We start from the raw sequence: 24,539 nt of genomic DNA, 5'->3' as shown, positions 1-24,539 counted from the left end.
AGCTCTTCAAATACGTGCATCTTACCCTTCTTAGGAGGACTGTAAACATTCAATCCAAATACATTCCATGGCCTCTTTCCCGAGGCAGGAGCTCGAGCGAAATGTGTGAATATTGTGAGTGTTGTGTCATTGAACAACACATCGCGGTCATAGCTTTGGTAACCAAAGTTGCTACGCGTGGTGTTTAGTAGGGATCCAATGCTTGTTAGGTGAATTTGGAGTATCCTCTAAGTGTTGGCGTGTAGTTTGTTTCTTGGAGGGCAATAACAGCAGAGCTGCCATTGACGAAAGCCTCTGGAATTCTATTACCACGCAAATATATGGTAGAAGCAGGTGGCGCACATTTTCACTGCAGTTTGTGATTATAGTGTACTTCCATAATTAGTTCGGGCTCGAACACGGACTACTTTTTTCTGTAAAACTGAGCGTGTTCCGTGGCCGTCCGGATGATTCGAAATCTGTCCGGCTCGACGGCATGTGGAGCAACAAAAGGCTGAGTCCCGCACACGCGCGGTGTAAGTTGTGACGCGCTGTGGTCCAGCACAACGTGTGCAGGCGGCTTTTGAGACGTGATCTGCCACAGTGAATAAATCCCGTCACTGCAGGAACAGTCAGCGGGCTACCTGATTTTTCTTCCCCGCGGAGGGCTGACCGAGTGGAGAATGAAAGTGTCTGCCGGAATCGCTTGCTCATGGCATAAAAGCGGGTTCTGCCTAGAGCGCCAGTGAACACTGATACTCTCAACGAAACGCTGGTTGTTTTCGGTGGAACGCCCGGTCGCACGCAGCCAAAGGTATTGCCGCACATTTCTTGCAGCAAGATTGAACCCCTGCAAATTTTGATTCTTCTAGCGGCTGGCGGCATCCTTGAAGAATATAATACGGAATAGGAGCCGGTAAAGGGGAGCCATCAAAGTTGGCACAATCTTAATGGCTGAGGTTAAATTTCGTACTTGTTTTCCTTACTCCTCAAGGTGCGTAACTTGTTTGCATGGTACGGAAGTATGGGGTGTAGTTTGTGAACGTCTAACAGAGAATTGTTGAAATCCGGTTGTTACCCGAGACAGTTGTTTGTGCAGAAATGGCGTACAGAAGCCCCTAATCCCCATTAGAGGCAACAGAAGAACGTACTTCGCAAGAAAGCTGCCAGGAGCCTGGAAATCTTTCTTCGCGGCCTCTGATATGAGGGTGTAAGCAGTGATAGTTCGATGTATTGTATGGCCGAGTGGTTTGGGCGCCCGTCTCGACTGCGGGAGGTGGCCAGTTCGAAACCCACCGCCGGACACCCACCGGTAAAATGGGTACAAGCGTCCCCCGGCCCGGCGCCCGGCTCTCTCAGGGGTGTGCGTTTGGAAGAGGCTCTGCTAACCCTGCTGTGCTCCTTAGAGGGCTTAAAGTTTCGAACAACTAATGACCTGCAAAGGTCTGGTTCTCACAGGTCGGGTAGGACTAAAAGAAAACAAACTGGGTGGGCAGCAGTCGCAAGGGGCTCCAGGACTAACCACTTGTGGTAATAAGATGTCGCCAGAGATGCTGAGTGAGTTGTTGGCTGAAGGAGGCGACATAGTGAGCACTAGCCGTAGTATTAGCTGACGTCTCAGCTTTACAAGTTTTGTGGCGTGCGGTAACGATTATCCAGTGGTTACTTGACTTAGATATGATGGAAGGATCCCATACAAGTCGATGCCGACAACATTGAGTGGTCTAGCTGAACAAGGCAATGGCTGTAACTTCCCGGAGGGAGGAGCGCGGAGATGACTTGCGCTGCTGACAAGCAGTGCAGGAGCGAATATAGCCGGGTACAAAAGTCTACATTCCCCACCAGTATTACAGCTGGCGGAGACGCTCGTATGTATGTAGCAAGCCAACATGCGCGTTTTGCTGTTCGGCATGTTGGGGGTGGTAAAAACTTATTTGAAGTTAAGGTGTGGACCCTCTAGGGGGACTCAGATACAAGATCCTAGTCCGAGACCCCATTGGTCAAAGCCGCTGGTGGGCATGGTGATGGGCACGAATATTTAAGCGAAGATGGTGAGGAGTGACCAAGAGACATTTGCGGCCATTCGGGCGATAGCTTCCGAGATACAGAATACCGTCTCGGATTGTAAAATAGAGAGCTTGGTGACGAAGGTCAAGTGCGAATGGTGACGCAGAGGAGACGGTGATGACGTCGAGGAGCGAAGATATCAAAGAATCCAGGCATTGCTCAAAGACATGTCCTGGGAGCTAAGGGCTGTAACTGGGGATTCGGATATCGGCTGCGAGTGTGCAGGAGAGGGCAGCGCAAACGTCCCGTTTGACCAATGTATATCCGCTGACCGGCGGAAAGACATGTTGGTCAAGCGGGACGCTGTTTAGTTGATAGGATCCGTCAACAGAAGAACAATTTAGAGTGGAAAAGGGATGAGAATCTTAATAAACATTGTCAGGACTCTAGGTGTGAACCTTGCTTCCAAAGGACGGAATTGGCTGAAATCGAGACCAAATAGCAAGATAAATTATTTAGGCAGTAAGCATAGCAGATGGTAAAGAAATTAGCGTAAACAGCACTTCCCTAATACTTCATGCGAAGGAAAAGTTTTTTTTGAAGGGAGAGGGTGACTAATAGGGCATGCGACGTAACTGGTTGTCGTCTTTTTATCAGCCTCTGTGTATAAATTGATATGCTTCATAAATAAAACTTGATTTGTCAGTTCAGCGCAACGTGGTTTGTCTGTCTATCTGTCCATGTTCTAGTGCTGTTTAACACACTGGTACATAACCTTCAGCCTCGCTTCGCAGTCCGCCTTACGGTGAAGCCCTTCCCGTATAGGCACCCCTTGCCACTCGTTGACGATTCTCAATCGACTGTTGGAGTCTTCCAGTGTCTACGTCAAACTCTGGGCACACCGTCACCACAACGTTCGAATGAGCCCTCTGTCCTTGGTACTCGCTGTTGTCGTTCTTCTCTACCAGGATGACAAGTACGGAGTTGTTACCACCAGTGGTTTCTTTGTCGTCTTCTTCTTCTTCTTGTCCTTGTTCCTCTGCAACAGCGGCGAAACTGGTTGCTAGGGAATGCGTGAGAAAGCGAAGACATCATCCCAATAACACAGGTAAATATTCTACTTGAGACCGCGTAGGATGTTTTCCATATTTCGCTCAAATGTACAATGAGCATTATAAATACCGAGCGGCATCACAGTGAGGTCATACGATCCATCAAGGGCGAGTAATGCTATCTTGGGTCGAGGACTTGCCAATAGCCATGGGGACGTGTGAATAGTCGAAATACAGTTCTGGGAATGAAGAAAACTCGGCTTCGTGCAAATAATTAATTGCTAGGCCAATGCGGGGTAGTGGGTATATGTCCTTACAGGTATTGTGCTAAGACAGCGGCAGTCAAAGCAAAATCTTATGGAGCCATTGTTCTTATTCGCAAGCACCACTGGAGACGCCCACATAGTAAAAACCTCAATTACACCGCGTTGCAGCATGTCGTCGACTTGTTCGGTAATTACAGCGCTTTGAAGGCGGCACGCGGTAAGGGCTCCGGCGCCGATTCGCGCGGTTACCGGTGTCGATGTGGTGAACTAGATACAGCAATCGCACGGCAGAAAGAAGTCACGTGAAGGTCAAACGAACCACGGAAATTGTTGAGGAGTGCGAGAAATTGCTGGCCGGGGTGAGTCGGGTTGATGTCACTGTCTACGGAATATTAAAAATGGTCGAAAAAGGGTAGATCAGAAGCAGCGGTAAAAGGCATGCGGGGTGCTACGTGGGAACTTTTTGGGGAATACGTATCATCAAATGGCGAGATACGGCCAAGAAATTCAACATGGCGAAGGCATTCTCCACTAAGTAATGGGACCTCAGCGGATGGGGCATTCGAAACGGCGGTCTCGGCAGCGCTGCGGTTAACCTCAATGACTGAAAAGTGAAAACAAAGGTGGTGGCGAAGAGTGAACACGAGTTAAGGCTCAAAGAGAACAGTCGCATCGAACAAAGAGGTCGCACATAGGCAACAATCACAGCCCAGTTGTGGGGAGTGTCACTGTCGGCGGCGACACGTGTGGCGCCAGAGAAAGACGGCGCGTCGTTAGAACCACATCACATAGCGAAGAGAAGGTGACGTGGGCACAGGCGCGGTGACTAACAGCATGGAATCGGGAAAGAAAATCTCAGTTAAGAATGTGGTAATGTGAGCATGAACCAAACTCTAACAGCTCGACAATGTATAAGACATGCAAATGTGGAAGAACGGACTAGTCGACAGTTCATCTAGGAAAAAAAAACAGCGCACTCTTGAGACATGGTCAAAGAAATGGCAACTCAGCGCTGTTCTTTTGCCAAGATGTACCCTCAGTAGCCTGTTCTTCTACCCTTGCAAGCTGACGGACGAATGGCATCGGCGCTTACGTCGCGAAGAGGTTTCAAAAGGCGAGGTAGTGACTTTATGGAGCAAGCGGCAGAAAACGTCGCTAATTATGGAAATAGTAGCACCGGTATCCGCTGGCGCAAATGCATGAACACCGCCCACAAAAACTTCGACAGCGTTTAACGGAAAGATACGAGGATTTGTTGAACATGGAATGTGCGCAGTTAGTGCCGCGGGAACATCCGCTGTTAGTTTTCGGAGTCTCGGTTGAAGCAGCCACCTGCATTTCTGACAAGGAAGGTCTGCGAGGAGATGGTGAGCGCTGCAACCGAATGCGCTAGTGACCTGGCGAGTTGTAGGCAGGCTTGGAGATGTTACCGAGGCTGGGCGCAAAGTGTCGTAAGGCTAACAGTACTCAGGCATAGTGCGTGTAGGGCAGGGCGCAGAGCACGGCGACACAGGTGGGTGATGTGGTGACGTAACCAGGAATGCATCATGTATAGGAGATAGGCCGGTTGTCATTTGTTTACCAAAGATTCTAGGAAGCGGTCGCATACCGGAGTTGTGGAGCGACAAACGATGGCACCGTAGTCAGCATGTATGCAAATAGCTGATGCAGCGATGTTCGGGAGGTAATAACTTTGGCATACGTGAGAGGCATCAGCACCGGCACAGGAAGGCGAGGAACGACAACAGGGGGTCCGCAGCCTGAAGAGGCAGCAACATATTTGGGCTGTATTGAAACTAGGTCGACATGAAGTGCCACAGGCACCGGCTGCCCAAAACTAAGTAGTGTATCGCAACCTCCTGCGTGATGGTATGTCGGATCGTAGGGGCAAGCAAATGGCCTGTAGGCGGCGGTCGTGCGCCAGACAAGAGCCGAAGTTGCTGGGTGACCACGTCCCTGAAAAAGTCTTCGACGTGAGCCCAAAGGTGAATGTTCAGAGCCAAGTCAGAGATGGTTGCAGCAGGTGCAGGAGGACGGCGAATGGAGAGACATTGCTTGCGCAACTCGCCGAAATTAGGACAGTTGTAGGCTGAGGCCACTGTGCTAGGCTCCTCTCGAACGGCGTGTGGGATGCATCATCGTCAATGCCGTTCATGATGTCCTTTATCTTTTCAGCCTCATTAAGGCTTGGCAAATTGAAGTCGTCTTCAATGCATCAAGCGAAGGTTGCACCCTCATGCAAGAGTTGTTCAGAGCGTAGTTTTCGCACTTTGGGGCAACCAAAACGTCCGCAAACATTGTCGTGAACGTGGCTCAAGTTTGTAGGTCGGCTTCATGATTCCGATACCACATGTTAGCGACGTCGCTCGGTTAGAAGATAACGCTTTTCATTCTGAAGCGGCCATCCCAGTTGTTATGATAATTTACCGGCTCGTACGAGGCCAGAAAAATCTCCAACGCCCTGGTCGCTCTGCCCGCTGAAGACGGCTTAGTCTCGATGCCGAAAGGAAGCGGAGCATGAGATGGACAGCGACGGGGCTGCCGATGGAATACCTTGTTTGCCGCCATGCTTGTGGCACGGCTGTGCAGCCTAACCCAGCACCTTCACCAAATCAAGAGTGGTTTACTGGGTTGTCCAGAGGCATGCAAACGGCGACCGGTGGTGCAAGGTGAGCGTGGTGCGCAGCACAGTATCGGGTTCAAACAAGGCAGCTCGAGCTTCAAGTGCGCGCGACAGTTGATCGGCGAAGATGTCAGAAGGCCTCATCATCGTTTGTGTCCGCGCAGTGTGATCATCTCTCTCTCTCTCTCTCTCTATATATATATATATATATATATATATATATATAGACTGCTAGCGAGCGAGTGCATCGGCATGCAATACAACGTTTCTAGATTAAGCTTAGAATAAGCAGTTGGTATGCCAAGAAAAATACAAAAGACTGGTGTGTGAGCATAGTTATGTGACTTTTTAGTATTTTAAAATAGGTTGAGAGCTGTATCAATGTATTAATGTTATCCTTATTGCATTGTAAAATATTACCTGTTTTGAAGAAACCGAAGCCTTGAGCAAAAGGTAAGTATTGGAACTTGACTCTTATCTTTCATTGGCTAAAAGGGCTGCCTTAAACAACTGGTGACCTATCCAAGAACACAGAACACTATACATTTTTAAGCTGCCCAAGAAATTACTAGCATTGTGGCAAGGAGCCATTTTTTGGTTTCAAATTACGGGATACGATATTGTTTTTTTTTCTAGCGCACTCCCACATCTTCTGACCCGAAAGGATTTTTGTTTCGCCCTTGGCGGTTCGTGTGTAAACCATTGGTTCGTCTGTACACCATTGACTCTTACAAAATTTTTATTTTGTCCCTAACTTTCACAGAATGTGTCGATTTATTTCTTGCATACAAATATTATTACGACTATATTATTGTCTCAGTTAATTTGCCAAAAGGAAATTAGACAATTCATTCAGCTCAATATTTGGTTATTATTTGCTGTAAGGTATAGAGCACGAATAAATTTCTTTTACGAAAACAACAGTAAACTTAAGCCACGTTAATAAAGTTTAATTTGTTTGGACTTTTGTAAATCCTTTGGCCACAAAACAATAACACTGACCTGATGTAACTGTCTCTACCGAAGGCTGTTTAGGACGTTCCACCGGGATTTCCATGTTGAATGAGTGCTCCTCGCTGCTTTTCTTGGTTCCAAATTCGCTCATATCAAAATGATCTTCGGCTTTCTCTTTGTCGGTGGTATCTGGGGATGCAGAAAAAAAATACGCCGGAGTTTTAAACAGTTTATGACGCCACCAGCAATCTGGTGCATGAAATGAAATAGCGAAAATTAGTGAAAGGTTAAAATAGCTAAGTGGAAATGGCACCTGGGTCAACACTTAATGTGTATCAATGAACGGCTACGAGAGCATTATAACTCTGTCGCCAACTAACGCAGCAAAATTGTCTCGCCATTGTTGGGAATGTGGTTTCTATCCCCTGTTGTGTAATGCCACTTTTTTTAGTAAGAGTAAGGATAAGGTAGAGCGCGAAGTTCTTGCAGCTTATCATATCAATATGCAAGGTGATAATTATATTAGCAACACATCTATCTTGTGGATGCGGAAAGAAATGTTTCGTATCTCACCGGCTCTAGTGGCTTGGCTATCTCAGAAGCGTTGGTGCCTGTGTGCTTCTGACCTATGTGTTGGTCGTCGAGCTGCGCATGCCTTGCTAGTTTTCTTTTGAAATGGGCTCTTTCCAATAAAGCACATTTGTTAGTCCAGCTGCTGTGTGTGCCTCGTGTTTCTTCGTCTTCGTCCATTGGCTGGTTTATTATTCTTAAACACATTGTACCAACTGACCCTAGTTTGAACTCACCTTTTTCTGTAACAGGGAATGAGCCTCGCAGCTCAGCTAATTTATCTTTCCTCGACAAAAAACTTCGAATCACAAGATTCTATGATCCGATGCATATGAACGGCAGTGATCGACATTGGACTACTGGTAAATTCTGAATTTAGGTTTTGCGGTCGGCATGCTAATTACTCACCCTTCGATCCAATCAGTAGAATAGCGAGCACAGCCAGAAATGCGAAGAAGAGCAGGGCAGCAAACAACGCGACCAAAATCCTTGGCAGGTTCGATGACCTGAACGTTAGAAATCAAAGGACCTCTTTAAGGAGCTTCATAAGAAATAAAAGAACAAATGTAGATTTGTGCTGGAGCCTGAGAAACCATTGACGTAAAACATAATTGGCAACATACTCGCTTAAAGAAGGTAATCAATTTTCTTAGTTCACTGAAATTGATTATTTTTGTCCCTGGTGAGGCGACAAATTGATACCTTCTATCAAGAGCTGCACGTTAGGTGAATAGCGAGTACTGAAGAGTAATTAATCTAACATCAGTGTGTATATGCAGAGTGCTATTTTTCAAAAAGCGATGAAAGCACATGGCGCTACATTAGCAGTAAGCGCTTTGAGTGGTGCTTAGAATAAAATATTCAACTTATAGTGGTGACTATGCATCCTGTGTAGCAATTTGCGATCACCGGTGCGCGCTTCCTGGTACTGTCCAAATACATTTAGATATCAGATATCCGGTTCTGACAGTCGCACTATGAAATGCTACAAACTGACAGTAGCTGCTAAGCTTAAGCCTAAATATAGCGGCGAAGCCAACAGCGAAAGTTTTACTGACAAACCTCTGTCACTCTCGACGCTCGCAAATAGATGATTACATATTCAATTTTCTTCTAATGTACTAAAAGCATGGTTAAAGTAACGCAAATATTTTAAAAGTGTATATAGTGATACGCATATTTCAACTACATGTAAGGTCAGAAGCCTCAAAAAGAGCTATCAATAATACGGACTTGTATATTTGGTACAAAGGAGCTATCAGATCTTAGCTCATTCATCACTAATAACTTTCATACGGATTTTAACCACAGCAATAAATATTTAACATCTATAAGTGAGATCAGATCTTACTTGTCTTCGGCATCTGAAATAAACAATTAAACTAAGTTAGTGCAAGACACTTATAAGAAAAAAATTTGCACATAATTCTCAGTATTAAAGGAAGCTTCTAGCGAAAGCTTAATTGAAACCAAAAAGGTAAAATTAAACCTTAAAGCTCGCAACAGTTTAAAGAAATCCAAAGCTTGCAAACAATGATGCCTCTTTTCCTCCCCTAAAGAAAATAATATTGGTTGTCTTTCCTTTTTTTATAATGTTTTTCTTTTTTGCGTACCCAAACACTTTACATGAGAATCCTGAGATATAAAGTACAAAGACTGCATAACGTTCTTGATGGGCTAACCACACATATTTTACACGTGACAATCGGCAAATCAATGAATACCAATGTATCAATACGTTTGAAGCTTTTGATTGGCTTTAATAAACTAAATACATATAACAAGAGGGGTAAACGAGTACAAGTTCTGTGTTTAAAAACCATACCCTTTCTCTTACCAGGATTTGTTATGTCCCGTTCTAGCAAGTGCCATTTGCGTTTTTGCACCTCTAGCTTTTTTGCAAAGAAAACTGGCAGGTAAAAAATTATAAATAATCCACGAATAAAAAGAAAAGCACTCTGAAAAATTTTTTCACATCGCTTCCAGACGAACATTTACGAGCTGCTGAGGAAATGATTGTCACAGCAACATGTAAAAAGTATGCGTAAGAAGCCTACTAGACGACACCAAAGGCCGAGAAAAAGTTTGGGAAGGATTCAGAGCGCGAATTGGTGGCATTTGCTATTTCCAGTCCGTTTTTCGAATTCAGCTCGACATTTGCGGAAACATCAAAGGAAGAGCTCACAGGTTTGCAATCATAAAGTTTCGTCTGAATCAGTGCTGGTAAATTATGAGCACTTAATCAAATGTCAACGGCATTCGTATCGACCTCTTCAGGTAGTATTATTTCCACATTCTGTAAGTTTAGGCGTATACGTATCATCAGTGAAGCGGTAATTCCACAGCTTCAACTCGATATTGGTGACGTACGTTTTATTGCGAAAGCAACACTGCTCGCAGTTTGAGCCTTCAGCGTGTAACGGCGGTGACCAACATTGACCTTTGACATTTAGACGATCCCCGTAGACAACCTCAAACCGGCAGGAGCTGCCAACTTGGGTCTCTCGTTTCACATGGGACGGTTATTTCAGAATCGCCTGCTAGGACCCTGGCATTCACGTTATCCCTATAGGCCACTAAGGAACGTTCATATCGGTTGGTTAAAGCGGGGCTTTCTATGCGGGCTGAGGAAGAAGAAAAAGAGAAGAAGAACCCTCAATGGTGGTGACCACCATTGACCTTTAGCTTCACCTCTGGTGTGAATAAGGAAACCGGAGTAAAGCCATGTTGTCTTCAGATGGAATCAATTGTATAGCATAATGATAACGCCATATATAAAAATGGGCTAAAACCGTAAGCTTTACTAAGAGAACCGCTAAGACACACCACCAGCGAAACAGAGGCGCAGCCCGGTGTATTGCTTTCGCAAATTTCCGGGCTTAACCAAGCTGTCTTAGCCAATTTTTATAAAACTGCGTTATCTATTCTCTCTATGAACAGTGGTAAGCTTGAGTATCTTAATACCAGGTATACTACTAACAACATCCTTCACATGCCTAATTGAATTGATGTGAGTTCCCCGCCTCGCGAGTAATTGCTTTTATCATCCGTGTGATTTGGGTTTCATGTATTTGAGATTGACCTGCTTTATTAGCGTGACAATGTTATAGGCCCAACGGAAAATCCTGCGACGTAATCAGCTTTGTGAGCGAAAAAGAACGAGTATGGAGCTGGCAGGCTCCAGCTTGCAGATGATATGGCCACGCACTCACTGGGCGCACGGTTGCCTGACCCCACGTTTGCCAGGCACTGTAATACGGGGCTATTATTTTACATATTAGAATCAGCCTGCCAGGACCCTTCCGTTGACATTACCCCTATGCCACAGAGGTTCGTTCAAACGTCTTGGCTAAAGCGTGGCATTATATTTCGGGTGGAGGGGGTAGCCTATGCTATAGCGTCATACCGTTAAAGACGTCATATCCCTCCCCACATCCCATCTCCCCTTCCCCTAGACGCCAAGAGTGCCGCCATGTCTTAGGCCGGCATAACCCACGTCCAGTATCCCCCCCCTCAACAATACCCCAAAGTTCCCAGTAGCAGTAGCGTAATGTCGATAATAAGTTTTGTAGCTTAGAGATGAGAAGTACTCTCAGCAGGTGGTTTAAAGTTCATTCTTGCATTTGAAATTTTTTTTTTCACTGTGAATAAGGCTCAAAATCACTATTTTAAAATCCAGGTTCAGCCTCTAATATTATTTGAAATGTATTTGTACTGCTGGGATATGATGTACACAAACTTGCTCTTCCATCTCCAACGTGGCTCTGCGCAGAGAGAGCTATTGCCGGGATATGATGTAAACAACTTGTTCTTCTTTCGCCAACGCGGCTCTGCGCAGAACGAGCTATTGCCGCAATTTGATGTACACAAACTTGCTCTTCCATCCATCTTCCATGTGAAATTGTGACTTTTTTTTGCCCACTCCTGTATGAGCCTGTCAAAAGGCTTACAGTATAAATAAATAATAATAATAATAACGCGGGTCTCCGCAGCACGACCTATAACCGGGATATGATGTATATAAACTCGCTCTTCTATCTCCAACGCGGCTTTGCGCAGCAAGACCTATTGCCAGGATATGATGTATACAAATTTGCTCCTCCATCTCCAACGCGGCTCTCTGCAGCAAGGGCTATTGCGCAAGCGTGTCGTAAAGGTGTAGCAAGGTTGTCGGCCATGCGTATAACGTCGCCTCCTATGCAAGAAAATCAAATCTGTGTCGCTTTGGACGGCCAGAAAGCGTTGTCAGGATTCGTCATTCCCAGAGAATCATTGGCAGCCATGTGCCGAGATTCCAACGAGGGTCTGGGGTTTGTAGCGGCCGCACAGTCATCTCTCGTGGACATAACTTTCATTTGTGAGGCAGCTTTATTACAAAACTGGCAGATACTGTTGTGAACGTGAGAACATGATGATGTTAAATGCCCTGTTCTCCTCATTATCTCACGTCGGCATTGTCGGCATAACCTTTATCGGGGCTTGTGAGTAAAAACGTCCGGTTACTCATATGTACGTGGTCGTCTCCCGATCACATGGAAACTCTCTGCTTGTCCGGCTGTTTAATCCGGGTCGTTATGGTGTCGTCAATGCGGCAATGACCCAATGCCAGCTTTCGTGGGCACAAGCAATTTGCAGTGCAACTGTCGAATATTGCAGCGCAAAATAGCATGGTACAACATTTAAGAGGTTCTCACGGGGCAGCTGTTGCAGTGTGCCAACATTCCATTGCAAAGTTATATGTGCCATCATTGGAGCCACGTGTACACGCGTTCGGTTCCTACGTATGGCACGCGGCGTAATTAAAAAAAAAAACCTGAAGCACTGACGAGGGCACTTTATTGCTTCCGTTCTTCTAACAATCCGCCTCATAAAGTGTTCGAGCCATGCCACTCTCTGACGACTGTACGACTGCGAGCCCAAGGCTGCACTAGGGACATTTATGCTGCTCACTGCATGCACAACGACAGAGCGGACGTTCATTTTTCCTCTAGGAGCAAGCACGTATCATGAACACGGCTGTAGCCTAAGCGGTCGCCTCGACTCAGCCCTCAGTTCTTAGCGCAGCACTTCCGAGAAAAGGTCCTGTTTGAAACGAGCCACCAGTGTTGACCGCGGATCATTTCCGTAACACTGGCCAGTCAACCAGCAGAATAGCGTGCTGGACCCTCTTATCAGCGCACGTTGAATGGTGAGCTCGGCCATTACGCCTAGCTCTACCGATTCAATGAGATACTGCTGCGAACATACCTTAGTGATAACATTATATTATTCCTTCTGCACAAATCATGGCTTCGGGATGAACGAAAAATGACGGAAATGCCCCTGGATAGTAGACATTAGTTGGCGACTGGACGCCGCCAATCAGGAGTCATTACACTGTCGTGTTATTCACTTCATGGAGGAGCTACGTTTTAAGGCTAAAGCCGTTAATGGCTCATGCTTGCGGTCGTGTCCGTTGTTGCGCTGAAATGTGCCAGCTGTGGCATCTCCTCCGTGCAGCGGCATAACCTCCTCCCCTCCTTAGCAATTGGTGCGCTGGTGGGGGGTGCAACTGTGCATGGCAACTATACCATCACACAGTAGCGGTAGAAAGAGCGCGCGCGCGCGCTCCTACGTCTTCGTTGAAGTCGAGTGAGTGAGACACGTGGTTCCGAAGCGGCCCAGTGATTCTGCCCCAAGCGGTTCGGGGAAGCGGCTGCGGACGACGGAATCCCTCAACAACGAACGCCTGAAGAACATGTATAGAGAGTCCCTCGTTTACTACAAGCACCTTTGGGTAATTGAAAGGGATATAGGTGAGCATTGTGCCCATTCGACTGGGGCGCCATGTACAACATGATATATGCAGTGGGTTTACCACAAGGCCTTCGCCAAGCACACTTAAGAATTGCCAGTCCTCAGTAATTTTTACTGTCTCCCAAGATAGGTTTTTAATTTTAAGGTTCTAACCTACAACTCCGCGCGAAAATCTTACTGCTAATGTTTGCCCTCCGTTCGTAAGAAGTAGTAATTGTGCTTTCGGAAACAAATGGGTGGGCCTTGATGTTAGTGACACGAAACTGAAACTCTGAAAAATACAGAGACCTCGATTTGCATACATAGTAACAGGCATGCTGCAGCATAACAAAACTTTAGTAAGAGGTTAGTAATCTGCCTACGAGTGTGCTTGGAATTTGTCGAGGAATCTTGGCTATGGACGCAAGGGCTTCTGAGTTTTCGCTCCATATGATGACTTCGGTCAATTCAGCCACAAAAATGCCCTTCCTCTTTATACTACGCAAAGTCGTGCGCCCTTATTACTTGCTATAAAATGAACATATAACAAAGTTACGTAAAAGAGGAACTGTGCTTCCCAATGATTTAGCTCTTTAGGCAATAGCTCTATAGAAAAGCAGATATTTCGTTTCCCGTGCTCGCTTTATTGTAAATATAAATATTTGGAAATGCCACCATACGTGCTCATTAGGCGGATGCATCGTAAATGCGAAGAAATGATCACAGTTGATGAAGTATAAAAATGAGCATTAACAACATTTCAGCACCATAAGTGTGTATTCTTACCGTAAACGTCTCTCGACTGTGAACCTGAAAATAAGAATGAGGTTCAGTTCACGGATATTTTCGAAAAGGGGAGACGTTAACCATTAAAGTTCATGACAAGAAAAATTAAGCGTTCGCAAATACTTAGCAGCACGATTGTTTATTCTTACCATACATGTCTCTCGACAACGCTCCTGAAAACACATTCAAGTGTGAGTTCACTGATGTTTCCTAAAAGCGAAGAAGTTAAGGCTCAAAAGTTCATGAAAGGAGGAATTGAGAAATTTAATCTCTCTTTCACTGCGACTTTGTGTGCTTACCAGAAGTGTCACTCAAGTTTTATCCTGAAAATAACATTCAAATCCAAAACATAGGGTCATTATAACAGCATTTACCGGCCATTAATACAATAGTTATCTCCGTAATAACCAACGTCACGAAAAATTTCAAATACAAAAATTTGCGAAGCCATCTTCGTATATATTATAGGAAAAAAGGTACAGCAACTTTCTCTTCGCCCTCTGTTCAATTGAGGGAGATTTATCAACTTCTTTTTTATAAAAAAAAAGAAAGGGAGTATATGGTCACTGAATGGTAAAGGAGAAAAAGTTCGATCATTCAGTGGAGGAGTACTCCATATTTTGCCTGAGACATAATTTGCTGGCTATCGTGAAGCTTTCTTGGCCGTTTAATATTTTAACTTATTTATCACTTACGTTGAAAATGAATTGTTTTAGGGTCACAATTGGTGACTCCCTTTCACATTGAACGACATTTACAAATAAAAATTCGCATGTATGCTTGCTTGGCTTGCGACATAAACTGAGGTATACCTCTTTCTTAAGCGGGGCCAGGATTAATTCTGGACACATTCCATGAGGCGTGGGCTCACTGTATGCTACCTCAATATTCGAAGTGAGTTGAGAGAGCAAAGAACGATAGATATGTAGTCCAGAAGAGTACTCACGGCGCAGTATAATATCTCGCAATTGTGCAACATGTCATATTGAAAAAATGCTTTTGAACAATGATAGTACACGTGAAGGGAGGAAACAGCAAATATATGCAATATAGGTAATGCTCTAATTATAGCACGAAGAAAACTGAGAAGATAGAAGCTGAATGGCATTTAACGCTCTTATTTTAATTGATGCCACTGAGGGAGTAACCAAACTTAACAGGTTTTTATGTTCGGGTGTCCAGTGAGCACAGTTTTTGCAGCAAAACATAACACAGTTTGTGCTGTCTACTAATTCACGCTGAATTAGAGTGCTTCACCGCAATACGGAACTGAAAAGAGTATGCGAAGCTGGGAGTCAGCACAAACAAGAAAAAAACAGCAAAATTAGCTACCCGACTTTTCAGCTAGAGTTGAGACTAAAAGGGTATGCAGCAGGTGGGCCTAGCTAGCATTCTTTAACGGCTACCGGGTTGCGTATTTTCCGGGTTTGTTGCATGACACTGTCTAAGGGAGTAATCTCATTTTGGACCGCTGGCGAATCGTATGGCAGAGGGCTTCGTCATCACCCGCTATTTATTGTTAAACGATGCTACCACCTTTGGTCTCTAATAAGGGGCCACTGTGTTCAGCTACTTCTTTTGTTTGTAGCTGTCGGATGGGTCGTAGTCTCTCAACCGTTTTACTGTCTGACCTAACATAGGAAATCATCCTGTTACTTAACATAATTTAACTGGGCAGGAGAGGAATCAAATAAACTTACTGCCAATGATCTTTGTTTTTCATGAAGCCTTAGAAGCAACAAACTATAGAAAGTAGCTGCAGGCGCATAGCTGGCAACCGGGATGTCCCACATATTGGAGACCAAATTTGCTGCACTGGCAGTACCGCCACTCCAGCTTGTGCTGGAAGCAATAGCTTTTGAAGAGAAAGCTTTTAACGGCTTATACTGTCGGCGTTCGTTCGCCCGGTTACACTATAGCCGCCAATAAAATGACGTCATCACCCGAAACCAAAACTAACGTTATGAGAACAATAAAAATCACCTCTCCACCGGGAATCGAACATCCATTACTCGGATTCCCGACAGAGCGCTCCAACAAGGTGCGTCTTCCGTCTATGGTAAAATAAATATCATAATTCTCCTCTTTTACAGTGAGGATGGTAGTAGCGATGACAATGAAGCTGCAATCGGTAATAACGGCAATGATGGCATTAGAAATTATAATGACGGTGTATATTTGATAATGAGAGCAAACGCGATGCGCCGCGTGCACCAGCAACGCTCAGGGTTTAGCATTTCTGTAGTGTAGATTCCACAGTTGTGCCGAAATTTAGTTGAAAATTATTTGGTCTGGAAGCAAGAGAAAAGAACATAATGAAACACGACTGATAAGATCAGCTTTATATCTGTCAAGCATTACACAGCTTGCTTTGTTGCCGTGAGCGAAAATATGCGTTTTTTTGCTGGCCAGTCATAATGTGAACCAAAAGCACCCCATGATTTCCGAATGCATACAAGGGTTACAGCCTAAACATCTTTTCACTTAACCTCATTCATTATGAAATATATTTTGTAACCGGGAAGCAATACTGCAGCGGCCCGGGAAAGCTATTTTCTAGATGGGAGCTTAGGTATAGATAGGACTGAGAAACCGTACTCAAACTTGATTTAGACCCTTTAATAGAGCTGCTTTAAAGTAATCCTGGTCAAAAGCAAAAACATGGTTGGGTACTCAAACATTCTGCTAAAAGTCGATGTCGGCTACCTGCAGTGGTAAATTTAGTGGCTTTCCTTCGTCAGCACGACAAAACCTTTATTTTTATTCGCCGCAGCTTTTGGGACAAATATGACGGTAAAATGGCGTCATACGCATCATATGTGCCGTTGATCGCAAAACGGTCTCATAACCATGACACGAAAATTTTATGGAAATGTGATAGCTGTGCTCTCCTATTTATTCTACTGAACACGACAACAGAAATTGAAATTGATTACTCTCTGAAATTGTTGTGCATGCATGGGCAGTAGGAAGGAATAGCTGTCATTTCTTTGCAGATGCGTTTGCTTCAATAAGTGGGTTATATATTTATTTGTTTACTTCCAAACCTACACGTCCATGGGAGTGTGTTTTTTATATGAGGGTCGGAATCCGGAAGGCCGTTTTCCACTTGGTTTTGTGAGCGCTCTATATTATTCACAGGAATTACTGCATTGTTTCCTGCCCTAAATTGGCAGTGATTTTATGTGGACCTAGAACCCCAAACAATTTAGTTTATCTCTAGAAACGAATGCTGCTTGTCTGCGAGAATGCATATAGTCATCATGCTCAAGCTAGTTACGCTTCCAATGTTGAGAAGTTTGCTAGCATGGTATTGTCTAATGCCGAAAGGTAAATTTCCGGTTATTTGTAGCTTTAGAAGGAACAGAAATACTACGCTCGCATCAAGTACCTGTAAATCTGGTAATCATCAAGAGCAGTTCAGTAAGATTGTGCCCTGACGTGGTGATTTGGTGGTTAGAACGAATAACTTCAGAACATAAGATCGCGGGATCGAATCCTCACCGTGGCGGCAACTTTTCAAATGATTGGTTGGTTTGTGGGGTTTAACGTCCCAAAGCAACTCAGGCTATGAGAGACGCCGTAGTGGAGGACTCCGGAAATTTCGACCACCTGGGGTTCTTTACCGTGCACTGACATCGCACAGCACACGGACGCCTTGCTTTTCGCCTCCATCGAAAAGTTGCCGCCGAGGCCGGGATTCGATCCGGCGTCCTTGGGAACTGTAGTCGGGCGCCGTAACCACTGCGCCACCCCGGCGGGGGTACTTTTCAAATGAGTCGAAAAGCAAGGCGTTCGTGTATCTCGCCAAGTCAGTGCATGGTGAAGAAAGCAAGGTGGTCAAAATTTCTGCAATCATCCACTGCGGCATTTCTCATAGCATGAATCAAAAGGGAACATATAGATACCCAAGAACATGATATCCAGGCCAGAAACTGGACAGAAACAAAGCTGTTTGTCCTTACACACGGCAAGCCTCGGCTTGGTACTGCCCCCTGGCAACTGTCTTTGCCTGCTTGGAACTTGGTGTTGGCACTGGAAAGCAGCCTAAGACGGAGGACTGCTCTTGCTTGGGCTGCAACAGAAAGGCAGATTATATAGTTTGAGATATAGCAGCTAATGAGTCAGTGGACTGCTTCAAAGAGAAGCGATAGTCCCCTCTGCAACAACAAAAAAAAAATATTTGTGTCCCTAACACCACGCAAATCGGGTGCAGATCCACATTGGTAATTCCAATAATTTATTATTTTCTTACTTCGACTGATGTATTTCATAACATATATGTGTTTTCTCTTTCCAACTGCAAAAATATGACACCAGCTGGTAACAAAACATGCTTTGTATTGTCACGTGGTGTTGATCGTGCCACGATCTAAAAAGAACACCCAGGCGTAGAAGCATTGAAATTACCTCTTTATTAGGTTGACTTGCGCTCTATAAAAAGCTCAACAATACGACGGCGACGATAGCAGGAAACGTGCTCGCTGGACGTCGAATTACTAACTAAATTTGTAGGTGGCGAGGAAACATCTAATTACAGCCGAAACGGTGACTAGTACAAACCTAGAACATTTCAGAAACATACGCGAGTGGCCGGAATCTTCCGAATACATCTCGGCCCATCTTGCGCAACAAAGAAACTGATAAAGCTGCGTATGGCGACAACGAGCCTCAATTCAGGATTGATCCGTGTGCCCGAATAAGAGTGATAAGGCCACATTCCGGCGACTCTAGAAAAACAACAAAGATTTAAATTGTTTGCGGAACTATAGCTAAAGGCATGGCATGATGTAGGAGGTTATCAATTCATACAATCAGTTTACACTGAAATGCCTTCAAGCCCTTTCTTTAGTTAACAGTAGTCGTAGAAGATGTCTACAAAGCCACTGCAATTTCCAGCCTCCATTTTAGAAAATAGACTCGGGTGTCCCCTCTTAGTCAGACATGTTGCCAGTATACAGAACATGTTTCAATAATTTGTTTTAAAGAGCTAGCTCCGATGCTCTAGATGCAAACTCGGAATCTAGCTGACTGGGGCCTAATGGCCTCGATTTGATAACCAAGGTGAAAGTGGGACTTACACGAGAATACTAAAAATAAGTGACTGAATTCCGGGACAAATCTAGAACCAACAACCTGACATGCTTCAGCCGAGCGCGTGCAAGCCAAAAATCCAAGTCGATTTCCAGAGAACAAGTAAATTATTCTCCATGTCTAGGGTAAGGAAGCAGGAAGGTGTTTAGGAAAAGGCTAAAAATGGATATGGCGAGAAGGAAACAAGTGTCAATGGTGGCAGCACTGTCCTTACATTGTCTTAACTAATCTTAAACGATCAAAATATAAAGTCAAACAGTTCACAACCTTCCTAAATTATGGAAAACAATTCTTACCATAGCTCTCGCTCGTAACCTCGGTTCAAGCTATGCGCTAAATTCAATGATCCATTTCTCGAGTGATGCGTACTCCTGTCAATCATATAATGCATTTTGAGCGCAGTTTCAGCTCCTGCTAGGTATTACTCCTCCTCTAGGTAATTATTTCATTTCAGTCGAGAGAGCATGTGTTGTCAGGACTCTTAATAAACATACCATAAGCTAATGTTTTCAATACCAACCATTTATTTTTCAAAGCAGGTCTTGCCATTTACACTGAAAGTATGAAATGCGTGTAGGGTGACATTTGACAAGCTTGATTTTGCCTCAGTAGACTGCCGCACTGTGTATACCTATTCTCTTCGTAGAATACCCAATACGAGTATTTTTTACATACATACATAACCGGCCCCGCTAGCCCTATACAGCAAGAGAACTGTAATCTGTTATTTAAATCCGCAAGCAGTCTTTTGTGATAACCCTCCAGATTCAAGAACATGTGGGATTCATTAAGAAAGAAGGCAGTCCTACTAGGACATCGATGCTTACTCTTAATATTCCTCGTTTATGACCTTGGTTCGGTTTGCGCACAATATTATTAATCGATCTTTCCCTCCCCTTTATCTAACAATATAACTTCAGTGCACGAGAGTAGAAGATAATGGTATAATTTATAATATAGCACTCTAAGAAAAATTATGGTAAACAGCTGGGATGCCGAGCGAAAAGGAGTCTGAGGATTAAAATCCTCATCAGTAGCGGGTAAAGTTTGTGCAAGGATACCTGTAGACTGTGTTTCACGCCTTCTCGAGACACCGCAAGTTGGGGGTGTGCTATTGCGGTAACGAGACTTCATATACTCATATTCTTGCGTCGTTGCTTCGAACGCTCAAGCATATTGTGACGCTTCTTTTCACCAGCTAAAGTTTCTGCCTACGTCACATCCCATACTACGACACTTCAACCCCTCCGCTCCGACGGAAGTGCACACTGATGCAAGTGGGATTGGTGTTGCCGCTGTGCTTGTGCAACGTTCGACAACAGGCGAGCATGTAATTGCGTATGCAAGCCGTTCCCTCAGTAAACCTGAGCGTAACTATACTGTTACGGAGCAAGAGTGCCTCGCTGTAGTTTTGGCTGTTCAACGGTTTCGGTGCTACCTATATGATCGCCATTTCACGTTTTTTTTTCTTTTTTTTAGTCAATATTTATTGCCTCAGGGCATCAGTAGGGTAAGAGATGAAGGATGAATAAATGATTAAATGAATGAAAAAAGGTTGGCTGATTTTATGAAGTCCAGAAGTGAGCGATGATGAGGTCCCTGCGTCCAAGTGACGTAGACAGGATTGGTTGCTGAAAGGCCAGCTATGCTCAGGTACCTGATTCCTGTTGGTTTGAGGGCTGGGCAGTCTCACAGCAAGTGGTGGATGTCGGACTCAACATCTTCGTTTTTACAGATCGGGCACCCTGGGCGGGGATATAAGTGTTGGAAGTATGACCACGTCCTAATGACAGCTGGTGTAAGGGAAGCACCAACCCTGTGTTGGCTCGTCAACCTTCGTGATCCATCTGGTCGTCTGGCACGCTTGCCCTTCGTCTGCAGGAATACGACTTCACTGTCTCGTGCAAGAGCGGCCGCAAACACGCCGACGCAGACTGCCTATCACGTCTCCCTCTTCCCACGACCGAATGTGACTCTGCTGACTTCGATCACTACATCTCCGTTGTTCCCGTAGTTTCCTGACGCCTCAGTTCTGCGGACTGCGCATGAGACCGGCATAAGCCTCGAGCCACTGCTTGCGGCTGCGCTGGATTCCACAGCTCCCAGCCCATTCTGTCTCCGTGATGGCCTTCTCTACAAAAAGACTTACTCCAGCACCGGCACGAATTTTCTACTTGTGGTTCCCGAGAGTTACCGCTCGTGCATCCTGCGTGCAATGCACAACGACCCCGCTTCCGGTCACCTGGGCTCTCCCCTCCACGAACCCTCCACCGTGCCCGCGACCGGTTTTATTAGCCGAAGATGCGCCAGACGACTGAGCGATATGTGGCGAGCTGCACTGAGTGCCAACGGCACAAACGTCCTACATCCACGCCCCAGGGCCTCCTGCACCCTGTGACTCTACCACATGGTGCATTTGAGAAAGTTGGAATCGACCTTATGGGTCTCTCCCTGAAATCTTCCGATGGAAATCGCTGGATTGTGGTTTGTGCCGACTATCTCACCCGCTACTGCGAAACGGCCGCTATTCCTTCAGCCACGGCTCACTACGTGTCCACGTTCTTGCTCCGTTCCGTCATTCTGCGCCGTGGACCTCCGCGAGTGATCATCAGTGATCGAGGTCGGCATTTTACGGCAGATGTCGTGGAAGAGCTTCTCCGTTTGTGCTCGTCACATTTTCGACACTCCACACCATACCACCCTCAAACCAACGGTTTGTCGGAGCGCACCAACCGCACACTTGTCAACATGCTCTCTATGTAAAGCCTCGTCCACTTCTAGCTATAACACGGTCACTGCTTTCAAAGCGTCATTGCGTCTGACTCGGCCAAGCAATATAGCTTAGTGGCAGGCCATGTGAAGCAACACTCCCGGGTCCTTCTGTGCTCGCATCGGTTTGCATCGATATATGCCTACGTCGGGCGCAATGTTGCTTTGAAAGCAGTGACCGTGTTATAGCTAGAAGGGGACGACCCTGTACATTGCATCAGACCATAAGAACTGGGATACAATACTGCCGTTTATAACGTTTGCCTTCAATACTGCAACGCATGAGACAACTAGCTACAGCCCGTTTTTTCTTCTCTATGCCCATGATCCTGGGTATGCTCTCGACGCGATTCTTCCCTACTCCGTCCATGACGAACCTTGCATCGCCGAAACTCTTTGTCGGGCCGAAGAAGCTCGTCGTTTCGCCCGATTGCGGATCCTAGCTTCGCAAGAGCGTTCCAACGCTCGGTACGGCAGACAGCATCGCCATGTGTCTTACACACCTAGAGACAGTGCGGCTTTGGCGACCTCTCCGGAAACGTGGTTTAGCCCAGAAAATGTTGGCGCATTACGCTGGCCCTTACGTTGTCCTCGACCGCGTGAGTGACCTGAATTATGAAATCGCACGCATGACCGCAAGTGGTCGTCGCTCATCTACAACGGAACTCGCTCATGTCGCCCGGATGAAGCCGTGCCAATCCTGTGGGAACGACTAACTCCCTCGCCCAGGGGGGCTTCGGCTGTCCCGGGGGGAAATGTAGCAATCCTGAAGAAGAGGAAAACACATAGATGAAGAAAGGAAAAAGGAAGTTGAGAAAGACGAGGAGGCTCTCGTGCCCGTGCCGGACTCAAAGCCGTTCACCAGCTGTGTGCTCTGCCTCCTATACCTGTGCAGCGCTCCGACGTCAAACCTCCGTCGTAACAATATTAGTACAACGTCAAATGAACGCAGATATTCACAATCTTACGGCTAAGCTACTATTGGCAGTTTCTAAATAAAGGAAATCCCTTGAAGTTTGGTGGCCGCATATTCCAAAGCCATATTTTATCCTCAGAGTTGTCGGTACTCCTTTTCTATTTTCACAGGTAGCATCTACGTGTCCTTTCTACTGTGCCCAAAATATACGAGTAACCTCAGTAGCACAAAGTGATGGGTCGATGTGGGTCCCACAGAGGCAATGTGGGCAAGAGGCTGCCTATATCAAACCTGCATTGTTCCCTCTTGGGTAGAGAGCGGCCAAAATGTACTTCGGCTGTCCCCACCACACCTACGGGCCCCTTGTATGCTGTTCATGAGCTTCATAGGAGGGGGCAACCTATATGGGTCCAACAATTGATACCTGCGGGCGATGCGGAGGGCTGCACGGTGGCGAAGGGTAGTCATCTCCACTCAAAGAGCCCTGTGGAGACCGATTGTGAGAACGTGCGGGCAAGCAGCTAGCATGCCTGCATCTTGCCTACAAAGGTCCCGCCTGGTAAGAATGGGCGGCTGAGCGCTAAACATTGCAATAGCGAAGCGTGGGCACCCCCACAGCAAACTGGCCGTATTGAGACCAGAACGGACCCGCAGTAGATCAGTGTGGGCAAACTGCTGGCATGCCCATATCAAGCCCACAGAGGTCTCGCGCAGGAGATACCAAGGCTTAGCCGTGATCATTGCAGTCAGCGATGTGTGGGCACCCTTCTGGCAGCTGTCCGCATACGGCTCTGAGCGGACCGCCAGCAAATTTGCACTGGCAAACAGCTAGCATACATGCATCTAGCCCACAATGCACTGTGCAAGATTTATTGGGGCTCAGCTCTGGGCTCCACAGTGGCGAAGCATGGACACATCCCACTTCTGGCGGTCCGTCTATTGCCCTGCGTGGACCCACAGCACCTAAGTAAAGGTGGTTTGCCCCTGTCTAACCCACAATTCCTCGCACAGAGAGCTCAGCTCTGAGCTCCAAAGTCGTTAAGCTTTGGCCGACAATAAATAGGCTGGTTAACAATTACTGCTTTGGTGCCATGTCACGAGTAAAGAAAGGGCCAGTGACATTACAACATGCAGCCTTTCTGTATCCATTGCTCTAAATAAGTGGACTAAGATGCACACTTCCCAACTTGGGGCGCGTAGCTTAGTCTCCGGCTTAATGAACTGCGGGTCTCTTAGAGCCCGTAGGTTAGTCTCCGGCGTAATAAACTGTGAATCTCTGTCACAAATTGCTCGTCGAACAGCTGCAAGGAGAAAATCATGTAGGCATAGGGGCCGTTTTATCCTTCCAACTGACCTGTTTTAGACAATATTCACATTGTTAAGGTCGGTGAGCCCGTGCAAGGTTCACGTATGGCGGTGCGTTGGCTAGCGAGAAAAAAAAAACTCGGCGAGGGTAATAACATGCATCAATTCGCTTTCAAGACATACATAAGGTAAAAATTAGCATGCGCAACAGAATCCTTATAAGTAATATAACAACAGTTCTAACCCCGAAACTCGAAAAGGAGGAGAAATACCAGCCAATTAAACAATTAGGCATCACTATCTATATATTACAGACAGTAATATGTGTGATTATATACCTAGAGAAACAAAAATAAAACGCATGCAGAGAGTCAACATACAGGGACTACGGCGAATGGGTCGGTGATCGTCGACATTGTGCGAGCTCGAATGCGGTCGGCCCA

The 24,539-nt window shown here is 45.8% G+C and overlaps 1 protein-coding gene across 4 annotated transcripts in view; it reads right to left on the bottom strand.

Annotated features, from left to right (window-relative positions):
* LOC146177074 (uncharacterized) overlaps window positions 1-24,539 on the bottom strand; it is a 65,063-nt gene that overhangs the window by 40,410 nt on the left and 114 nt on the right. For 3 of the 4 annotated variants that reach the window (XM_084583090.1, XM_084583089.1, XM_084583087.1), the window contains exons 1-5: window positions 24,477-24,539; window positions 17,978-18,087; window positions 14,013-14,036; window positions 7,860-7,957; window positions 6,930-7,070 (exon numbers count right to left, since the gene is read on the bottom strand). The exon at window positions 24,477-24,539 is cut by the window's right edge. In XM_084583090.1, coding sequence (XP_084439216.1) covers window positions 6,930-7,070; window positions 7,860-7,957; window positions 14,013-14,036; window positions 17,978-18,087; window positions 24,477-24,539 — 436 coding nt within the window. The remainder of the gene's footprint in view (window positions 1-6,929; window positions 7,071-7,859; window positions 7,958-14,012; window positions 14,037-17,977; window positions 18,088-24,476) is intronic. The other variant, XM_084583088.1, reaches the window with a different exon arrangement.

The sequence above is a fragment of the Amblyomma maculatum genome, chromosome 10, assembly GCF_055883805.1.
Source record: "Amblyomma maculatum isolate TAMU_Amacu chromosome 10, ASM5588380v1, whole genome shotgun sequence".
Lineage (NCBI taxonomy): Eukaryota > Metazoa > Arthropoda > Arachnida > Ixodida > Ixodidae > Amblyomma > Amblyomma maculatum.
This window is presented reverse-complemented; position numbering and strand designations above follow the sequence as displayed.